This window comes from Quercus lobata, chromosome 12, assembly GCF_001633185.2.
Source record: "Quercus lobata isolate SW786 chromosome 12, ValleyOak3.0 Primary Assembly, whole genome shotgun sequence".
NCBI classification, from domain to species: Eukaryota; Viridiplantae; Streptophyta; class Magnoliopsida; order Fagales; family Fagaceae; genus Quercus; species Quercus lobata.
Genome location: NC_044915.1, coordinates 11,334,754 through 11,345,587, shown reverse-complemented (window position 1 = coordinate 11,345,587; position 10,834 = coordinate 11,334,754). Strand labels below are relative to the sequence as shown.

Here is a 10,834-nt window from a genome sequence, read left to right as displayed (position 1 = left end):
GCGATGAAGGAGCAGATGGAGGTCATGATGAACGCCCTCAAGGGGCGGGTATCCTCCGACCTCGACGATTTAGTGAACAGGACCGACTCACCATTCACTGCGTCCGTCAACTCATCCCCCCTGCCACTGAAGTTCCGAATGCCTCAGATCGAAAGTTACGACGGGGTCAAGGACCCCCTCGATCATCTAGAGACCTTCAAGACCCTGATGCACCTTTAGGGGGTACCTGACGAGATCATGTGTAGGGCGTTCCCGACCACACTGAAGGGACCTGCGAGGGTTTGGTTCAGTAGACTGACACCAAACTCCATCAATACTTTCAAGGAGTTAAGCGCCCAGTTCACCTCCCACTTCATTGGCGGACATCGGTACAAGAGGTCCACCGCGTGCTTGATGAGCATCAAGCAGCGAGAAGACGAGACGTTGTGAGCCTACATAACTCGTTTCAACAAAGAAGCCCTTTCGATCGACGAAGCGGACGATAAGATACTCGTAGCCGCGTTTACAAGCGGGCTACGAAAGGGGAAGTTCTTGTTTTCCTTGTACAAGAACGACCCGAAGACCATGGCGGATGTACTCTACAGGGCTACCAAGTATATGAATGCAGAAGACGCACTGTTGGCCCGCAAAGAGAAACCTAAGAAGAGGGATAGGCAGGAGGATGTGCGACAAGATAGGGGGCGAAAGGTCGCTAGAACCGAGGATCAGCGTGATGAAAGGCGCTTCAGACCCCCCACAGGAAGATTCACCAATTTCACCCCATTAACCGCCCCAATCGACCAAGTACTGATGTAAATCAAAGATAAATGAGCATTGACATTCCCAGGGAAGTTGAAAGGAGATCCCAACAAAAGACCGAGGGACAAGTATTGTCGCTTTCACCGGGACTACGGGCATGACACTGCCAACTGCTATGACCTGAAGCAGCAGATTGAGGCACTGATCAGACAGGGAAAGTTACAAAGGTTCGTCAGCAGGGAAAAGACCGACAAATCGGAAGAACAAACCCCACGACGGGAGAACGAGCGCCCCAGACCACCAATAGGGGACATTCAGATGATAATAGGGGGCACAGCTGCAGCCGGGTCTTCCAAAAAAGCCCGCAAAACCTATCTTAGGACGGTCCATAGCGTCCAACTCACAGGATCCGTACCGAAGATGCCGCGAATAGGTAATCCCGTCATACACTTTTCAGAGGATGATGCTCGGAGACTTCACTATCCTCATGACGATGCGCTGGTGGTCAGCCTACAAATTGGGGATTATAATATGCATCGGGTACTCGTCGACAACGGCAGCTCAGCGGACATCCTGTACTATCTAGCATTCCAGCAGATGAGAATTGACAGGGAACAATTGTCCCCAATGAACGCCCCACTCGTAGGATTTGGGGGCGCAAAGATATTCCCTTTGGGCGCAATAACTCTAACAGTGACAGCAGGTGACTATACTCAGCAAATCACTAAGGAAGTAACATTTCTCGTGGTCGACTGCTCGTCCGCCTATAACGCCATCCTCGGCCGACCAACTCTCAATTCCTGGAAGGCGGTGACTTCAACGTACCACCTAATGATTAAATTCCCGACAGAGTACGGGGTAGGAGAGCTACGGGGAAATCAAGTCGCTGCCCGAGAGTGCTATATTGCCATGATAGAAATGGAGGATCAACAGCAGACGATGTGTATCGGGAAACAGAAAGTAACGGCAGAGCCAGTTGAAGAGCTAGAAGAAGTAAGTCTGGACGACGCACAGCCTGAACAGACGACCAAAATTGGCACGCTAGCCAGTTGGCCGGTGTGACAGACGATCACAACTTTCCTAAGAAGTAACCAAGACGTCTTCGCTTGGAACCATGAAGACATGCCGGGTATTGACCCATCAGTCATGGTCCACAGGTTGAATGTGTCGCCCTCTTTTCCTCCAGTCCGACAAAAGAAACGAGCCTTCCCCCAGGAGCGGGATAAGGCCATAGTCAAGGAAGTTCAGAAGTTACTAAGGGCAGGCTTCATCAGAGAAGTATACTATCTCGACTGGCTGGCGAATGTCGTTATGGTGAAGAAGGCAAACAGGAATTAGCGGATGTGTGTAGACTTTACAGACCTCAACAGAGCTTGCCCCAAAGACAACTACCCGCTCCCATGGATAGATACCCTGGTGGATTCAACTGCAAGACATCAGCTCCTAAGCTTCATGGACGCTTTCTCGGGCTACAACCAAATCCGGATGGATGTATCTGAACAAGAAAAAACCTCCTTCGTCACCAGCCAAGGATTATTCTGCTACAAGGTAATGCCCTTCGGACTCAAGAACGCCGGAGCAACGTACCAGAGGCTAATGAACAAGATGTTTGCACATCAGATAGGCAGGAACATTCAGGTTTACGTTGACGACATGTTAGTCAAAAGCCTGCGCGAAAAAGATCATCTAGACGACCTCCGAGAAACGTTCGACACGCTTCGATCATTCAATATGAAGCTAAATCCGAGCAAGTGTGCGTTCGGGGTCACGGCGGGAAAGTTCCTGGGTTTTATGGTGTCCCAGAGAGGAATAGAAGTCAACCCGGAGAAGGTACGGGCCATAATGGAGTTGGAACCCCCGAGGACGGTCAAAGAAGTCCAGAGTCTAAATGGAAAGATTGCGGCCCTAAACAGATTCGTCTTAAGGGCGACGGACAGGTGCTTACCATTCTTCCGAACCCTAAGAAAGTCATTTGAGTGGACGAATGAATGCCAAGCGACCTTCAACGACTTAAAGGCGTATCTCTCATCTCCACCATTACTCAGTCCTTTCGTGCAAGGTGAAAAAATCTACCTTTACTTAGCAGTCTCGCATGCCGCAGTGAGTGCAGCTTTAGTAAGGGAGGAGGACAGGATACAAAAACCTATCTACTTTACCAGCCGTGCACTCCGCGGAGCAGAGGAGAGGTACCCCCAGATGGAGAAGTTGGCTTTCACACTAGTAATAGCTGCGCGGAGACTTAAGCCCTATTTCCAGGCACACACAATCATTGTTTTAACAAACAAGCCACTAAGGAAAGCTATGAACAGCCCGGAAGCAGTAGGAAGAATGGCCTTGTGGGCAATAGAGCTAAGCGAGTTCGACATTCAATACCGCCCGCGGACGGCCATGAAAGGACAGGTAGTAGCTGACTTCATCGCCGAATTTACACTCAGGGAGGACCAATTGGCAGAAGTAAAGGAACAGTGGAAAATCTACACAGACGGATCCTCAAACAGGCGAGCCGGAGGAGCTGGAGTCGTAGTACAAACTCCGCAGGGGGACACGATACGATGCATGATCCGCCTGGATTTTCCAATAACCAACAACGAGGCAGAATATGAGGCCTTGGTGGCAGGGCTAGACCTCGCAAAAGCCGCAGGAGCGGAGAACGTAATTCTCCATTGCGATTCGCAAGTAGTAACAAGTTAGATCAATGGCGACTACGAGTGCAAGAACGATAGAATGAAGAAATACTTGGAAGAAGTGAAGTACCGGATCAACAGTATTGAAGTCGAATTTGTTCAAATCCCGAGGGAAGAGAACGGGTGGGCTGACCAACTAGCAAAGTCTGCATCAGCCGAGTTCGTAGTGGTCCCCGAACAGGTATTGTCGTTCGTGCAAACATCCTCATTAATCGATAACGAAACAAACATGCAGGTTGAGGACTTTGAGGGTGACTGGACTACGCCATTGATCGCCTACCTAAAGGCCGGGGTGTTACCGGATGAGAAAGGTGCCGCCAGAAAATTGAAGGTTTAGGCATCACGATTCGTGCTGATAAAAGACATCTTATATAAAAGAGGTTTTTCTCGACCATACCTGAGGTGTTTGTGCAAAGAAGAGGTGAATTATGTAATGAGAGAGGTGCACGAGGGTATCTGCGGAAACCACTCAGGGGCGCGGTCACTGGTACATAAACTGATCCGTGCAGGGTACTACTGGCCTACAATGATGAAGGATGCGCAAGCCTATCTCCAATCTTGCGACAAATGCCAGAGGTTCAGCAATTTCATCAGGCAGCCGTCCGAAGATCTGACACCTATGACGGCGCCCTGGCCGTTTGCGCAATGGGGACTTGACATTATAGGCCCCCTTCCTACAGCAGTCAGGCAGTTAAAATTCCTGGTCGTCGGCATAGACTACTTCACCAAGTGAGTCGAGGCAGAAGCCTTAGCCACCATCACGGAGAAAAATATCCGAAGTTTTGTCTGGAGAAACATCATATGCAGGTACGGGATACCCAGGGTACTGGTCTCTGACAACGGCAAACAGTTCGACAACAATGCTTTCAGAGACTTCTACGCAGAGCTAGGGATCAGGAATCATTACTCGTCACCCGCACATCCACAAGCGAACGGACAGGTAGAGGTCACAAACCGATCCCTACTCAAGATAATCAAGACCCGTCTTGAAGGAGCAAAAGGCATATGGCCAGATGAACTACCTAGTGTCCTATGGGCATACCGGACCACAGCAAGAACACCCACTGGAGAAACACCATTCCGACTTGCGTATGGGACAGAAGTTGTCATTCCTGTAGAAGTGGGGCTCACCAGCTACCGGGTGGAAAGCTACGACGAAGATGTCAACAAAGAAGCTATGCGCCTCCAGCTTGATCTACTGGACGAAGTCAGAACGACGGCTGAGCAAAGGCTAGCACGCTATCAGAATCTCATGGCGAGACATTACAACAACAAAGTAAGGCATAGGGACTTCAGGGTCGGGGACCTAGTGCTACGGAAAGTAATGGGTGCCGCCAGAGACTCCTCACAAGGAAAACTCGGCCCCAACTGGGAAGGACCCTACAGGATCACGTCATGGCTAAGGAAGGGCACCTACCATCTCGAGACATTGGATGGACGAAAGCTACAGCACCCATGGAACTCAGAGCATCTTCAGAAATACTACCCGTAGAAAGAAGAAGAATATGAGAAAGATTTTCAATTTCCCCTATTTATTTTTCTGTTAACTTTTACTACGTTTTCTCCAACTTTTGATACAATCTTTTTGTGCCTTTTTAAGCCCAAGGGGGCAGGCACTTGTTTTATTTATTTATTTATTTAAGTATTCACAGACAACTTAATTTTTCGCATGGATATGGATATGCTACAAAGAACATGTCCGCAAAGCGGACGGATCACCGAAACAGTGAAAATTCTTACAAGTCCATAAAATGGACAGTGCAGTTAAAGGTGATAAACCGCCACAAAGTGGACGGATCACCACAACGATAAAAGAACTGTCCGCAAAACGGACGGATCACCAAAACGATAAAAAATCTTACAAGTCCATAAAATGGACAGTGCATTTAAAGGTGATAAACCACCACAAAGTGGACGGATCACCACAACGATAAAAGAACTGTCCGCAAAACGGACGGATCACCGAAACGGTGGAAACTCTTACAAGTCCATAAAATGGACGGTGCATTTAAAGGTGACAAACCGCCACAAAGTGGACGGATCACCACAACGATAAAAGAACTGTCCGCAAAGAGGACGGATCACCGAAACGGTGAAAACTCTTACAAGTCCATAAAATGGACGATGCTTTTAAAGATGATATAACCGCCGCAAAGTGAACGGGGGCTGCCCACAAAATGGACGGACCACCGAAACGGTTAAAATTTTTTACAAGTCCATAAAATGGACGGTCATGTTAAAAGTAAAAACCACCACAAAGTGGACGGATAGTAATATCCATGAGTCCACCTAACAGACGGATCCAATTAGAAGTGAGATAACTACCACAAAGTGGACGGACCCCCATGGTAGATAAAAGCTTTCAACAAAGTGGACGGACCAAAAAACCAATGCAACCCATTCGCGTGTTCATAGATTGGACGGACCCTCCAAAAAGGTAAGTTTGTCCAAATTAACAATTCCCATACAGAAAGACGGAGAGAAAAATCCTCACGGATGCAAATGCTCAATCAACAACAAAAATATGCATAAACATATTGTCAAAAAAAAACATCGTTCAATATGAAGGCTGACATAAAGCGGAAATAAAAGTTTAAAGTGCACATTGACGGATAAGTCTACTGTGAAACTGATCAGAACATACAAGAAGGAACAAACCGTCCTCAAAATACAAAAATTACAAGAGATCAATCAACTTTCTTAGGGTCGGCATCCGGAACGTCCTTCGGCTTGGCTGATTCTCCGTCACCCTGAGCTGTTTCTTCTCCAAAGAGGTCCTCCGTATTTTCGGAAGCGACGGGAATAGCAGAAGTCTGGCCTTGGTCGTCAACTTTGATCATTGACACATCCAGCTCGGGATAGACCTTCTTGATCTGACGAAGCGAGTTGTCAAATCCTTGCAGAAAAGAGTCCGCCAGCTCGCTCAACAAAAAGTCTGAGTTGCGGTACTCCTTGACGGCTACTTCTTTAGCATGATGGATCTCTTCCTTCAGTTCTTGGATCTCCTTCTCCTTCTTCTCCAAGGCCGTCGACGCCTCATCCGTCTTCTGCTCCAGCTCTTTCCTTGCTTGCTCAGAGAGCTCCAGCTTCTTCTCCATATTGGACTTCCATTTATGGAGTTGACCAAGCTCTTCCTCCGTCTGTTCCGCCTTTGCACGCACCCGTTCCAAAGTACTCTCACGGTTGAGACATCGATCCAGTAATCCCTTCATCATGACCAAGGACTACAAACGAAAAGAGAGCCCGTCACGTAATGTATTAAGCAAAAAGGAAAAACAAACATAATTGACGGACATAACTTACTTGAGCAACAGCAAAGAGGCTCGTCTCTCCCATAGCCTCCGTCGAGTGATTTCCTAGGTCCTCATAATCCTCCGCGGTGATAATAGACGACAGCTTCTCTAATGCGAACTTGGAGTCGTCACGGAGGAGGGGAGGAGGTCTCTCTTGTTTGGTATCCGGGGCCTTCATAAAACCCTTCCCCGTCCCATGCTTAGCTGGGGTGACGGTCTTAGCACCCTCAGCCATCAAGCCAACAACTGGTTCAAGAGAAATCTTTGGTTGTTTAAACGGACGGTCGAGTTTTGATGTCAGCTTCCTCTTCGAGGATGGAGCCGACCCCTTTGGTGCCACCTCGTCGGATTCCTTCTTCTTGACGGCTTGAGCTTTAATCAAAGCTCTCCTTTTCGTGTCCTCCATCTCTGCAAATTACGACGGATGAAGTTAAACTAAATAGGGATGAAATAAATTGGCCAAGTGAAATTGACGAGCTTACGTCTGTGAACTCGCTCGTCGTATCTAATGGCCTCTTGAGTGGGCTCAGGACCGTCACAGTACCAATGTATGGTCTTCGGGTTCACCAACTTGGCCCAGGTCCTTTCCTCCGGCTTAGTTTTTCTGCAAACCTTTTCAAGGAAACTGAATTCCTCGAGGCTAACTTGAGGGCGCCGTCTACCTGCAGAGAAAGACGATCAAAATATATATATAAAAAATGGACGGGTATGAAAGGTATTACGAAAATAGGACGGGTGCATACACGATTGATTTATCACTCCCCAGGTTGTGTCAACAGGCATGTACTCCGTCTCCCCTGGACGGTTCATCTATCTGTCACCCTCCAGGAAGAAATAACGACTCTTCCAGTCTCTATTTGAGTCTGGGGTCTCAAAAATCACCTTCAACAAGGGGCTTCGACTAGCAAAACTATACATCCCCCTTGATTTATCAATCTCGTCAGGACGGTAACAGTGAAGAAACTCACGGACCGTCAATCTTCTTTCTCCATCCGACATTGCACCATAGAGAATCTCCATTGCTATGAAGACCCTCCAGGCGTTCGGAGATGATATCGCTCCGAATCAGTAAGGTGGATGGCCTGGCTTCGGTGGGCTATCGAAACGGTTGATGGCCTGCAAGGAAGGAAATGCAATCAAAGAGGAGACCGGAGAAGACCGGTCGAACCCCCTCCGATGGAAAAGTTAGTTTTGTAGAGAAGGAAGGTCCAAGTATTTTGGAAAATTGTCTGAGTGAAAATCTTACCTCTGTCGGGTTCAGACCGGTCCCTTATATAGGAGGCCTGGGACGGTTACTTGTCTAATAACCGTCCCAGGATTTGTGGAAACCAACAACTCCGGAGTTAACTACCTCAACGGATATAAAATTGTAACCGCTAATGGAAGTTAACTTATTCGAAGGGTTTGTTGAGATAGTTTGTGGATTTAGTTGAAAGCCTAAGTGTTGAGCTTCCGTCCGTCTAGCGTAGGACGGTTTGGTTCGTCCAAGGATATCTAATGATTGTTCATGGACGAACCTAATGGACGATCATGTCTATCATGGAGGACAATTTATGGAGTGGTGCTATTATTCAGAGACGCTTCTTCTTCTTCTTCTGGATAAACTCTGGGATCGACCTGCGTTGTAGGATCTGGACGAGCCCTTTGGACGAGCTGGAGATGGAATTATTTTCCACTTCTCTATCAGTTGCCCCTTTGTTCAAAGGGTCGTCCAGGACATTGTCGTGATTTCAACAAAATTTCGCTTTTTCGTACGCCACGTGTCACGAAACCGTTGGTTGGCCAGTCGCGTCGATCTCGTTTCCCAAAGGGATCGCCACGTGTCAAACTCTGAGTGGTGGGTGTCGCTTCGTTGACCCTGTTGCTAGGGCCTATAAATAGCGCATTCTCTTTCATGCCCCTCACTTTTTTCCTCATTCTCTCTTCTGCCAACTCGTCCAAGATTCTCGTCTAGCTCTCGTCCTAGTTTCATCAGGTATTTCCTCTTTCTTTTTTTCTTTTTAGGCTCTCATTTTAAGTCCTCTACATTTCAACCATGCCTTCATCTTCTAGTCTAGAGAGAGATATAGACGACTACCAGGACGGTTCTTCTGAGAGTGACGGTAGTGTAGATAGTTCGTCCTGTAGTGACTCCTCAGACGAGCATTACTCGTCTGGGGTTCCTGGCATTCCCTTAGAGGAATTTCAGGAACAACGACGTAGGGCGGCTTCTGGATCTGGGGCTAGCTCGTCCAGACAGCCATCAAGTCCTCCTCAAGACGAGGAAGAGGACGAAGATGTAATCTATAGTTGTGCCCCAGAGGTAGCATCCACCTTAGACGGTGCTAAGTTAAAAACTCTTGTAGATAGATACCAAATCCCTAAAGAGCTTAACCCTCGTCTACCCCAGCCTGGAGAATGGTGTTGTTCCCCTTCCTCTGGCTTAGGGGTATACGCTTCTTGCCTATTAGCTGGCCTTAGGTTTCCCTTAAACTCTTTCTGCAGAGACCTCTTCCAAAGGTTGGGTATTGGGCCAAACCAGCTCAACCCCAACGGTTGGAGGACGATAGTTGCCATGCAAATATTATGGCGTGAGGCATTGGAAGGGAACCGTCCAATTACAGTGGACGAGTTCCTTTACTGTTATAAGCCCTCAGAGATCAAAAAATCTGCTGGGTTCTACCAGTTCTCGTCCAGAGGTTCATATTACAGTCTAATAACGGGCCGTAGTTCGTCTGACCGGCTTTGGAAAAAAGAATTTTTTATTATTTCTAGAAATTGGGCTGGGGACCCAGCTGATGTGGGTATTCCCCTCTTCCCTCCTTTTACCAGCCCTCTAGGTCGTCTTCGTCCTGAGGGTATGTTTTTCTTTCCATTTTATCTTGTTTGTCCTTAAAAAAAAAAATTTTTATCTGTCACTCGTCTAACCTTTTATCTTGGTGATGCAGCTGTCATTCGTCCACGTTTGGATAAGCTTCTCTTGGATCAGATAGAAGTGGTTCGCACTTTTCCAGGAAGGACTTTCCACGACTTGGTTACTTTTTCTCGTCTAGCAACTTGGGGACTCGGTCCAACTCCTACTGCTGAGAATTTAAGTCACGAGGAGCTCACTCGTCGAAGTAAGTGATCGTCCACTGTTTCAGCTCTCCTTTCCTTTTTTTTTTTTTTTATATATATTAAATTTCCTCATCATAGGAATAAGCACGATGAGGGAAAATAAGGAGAAAACAGTGGCTAGCGGGGACGAGGATGTTGCTGCCCCTACTGCTAAAGTGGCTTCCGTCCAGGCTGGGAAAAGGAAGTCTAAATCAATCTCGAGTACTGTGGATCTGGACGACCTCCCCAGTCGTCGTGGCCACAAAAAACAAAAGCCAAGGACTTCTCTCCCAAAGGTTCCCAAGTTCGTGCCATCAACAGTGAATTTGGACGAGCCTGTGGTGGACGTGGAGCTCGTTCTGACCGGCTTTGGAAAAAAGAATTTTTTATTATTTCTAGAAATTGGGCTGGGGAGCCAGCTGATGTGGGTATTCCCCTCTTCCCTCCTTTTACCAGCCCTCTAGGTCGTCTTCGTCCTGAGGGTATGTTTTTCTTTCCATTTTATCTTGTTTGTCCTTAAAAAAAAAAAAAAATTTATCTGTCACTCGTCTAACCTTTTATCTTGGTGATGCAGCTGTCATTCGTCCACGTTTGGATAAGCTTCTCTTGGATCAGATAGAAGTGGTTCGCACTTTTCCAGGAAGGACTTTCCACGACTTGGTTACTTTTTCTCGTCTAGCAACTTGGGGACTCGGTCCAACTCCTACTGCTGAGAATTTAAGTCACGAGGAGCTCACTCGTCGAAGTAAGTGATCGTCCACTGTTTCAGCTCTCCTTTCCTTTTTTTTTTTTTTTATATATATTAAATTTCCTCATCATAGGAATAAGCACGATGAGGGAAAATAAGGAGAAAACAGTGGCTAGCGGGGACGAGGATGTTGCTGCCCCTACTGCTAAAGTGGCTTCCGTCCAGGCTGGGAAAAGGAAGTCTAAATCAATCTCGAGTACTGTGGATCTGGACGACCTCCCCAGTCGTCGTGGCCACAAAAAACAAAAGCCAAGGACTTCTCTCCCAAAGGTTCCCAAGTTCGTGCCATCAACAAT

The 10,834-nt window shown here is 47.4% G+C and overlaps 1 protein-coding gene across 1 annotated transcript; it reads left to right on the top strand.

Annotated features, from left to right (window-relative positions):
* The first annotated feature begins 564 nt into the window (after positions 1 to 564).
* Positions 565 to 1,800, top strand: LOC115970235. Its single transcript, XM_031089897.1, has 2 exons — positions 565 to 709; positions 827 to 1,800. The coding sequence occupies exons 1-2, from the start codon at positions 565 to 567 to the stop codon at positions 1,798 to 1,800; spliced, it is 1,119 nt and encodes a 372-aa protein (XP_030945757.1).
* The last annotated feature ends 9,034 nt before the right edge of the window (positions 1,801 to 10,834 follow it).

Bases quoted from the DNA above. Each gene is read 5' to 3' on its own strand.
- LOC115970235 (XM_031089897.1), top strand. From the start codon at position 565: ATGGCGGATGTACTCTACAGGGCTACCAAGTATATGAATGCAGAAGAC. The intron at 710-826 runs GTGATGAAAGGC...TGACATTCCCAG, and splicing joins CGCTAGAACCGAGGATCAGC to GGAAGTTGAAAGGAGATCCC.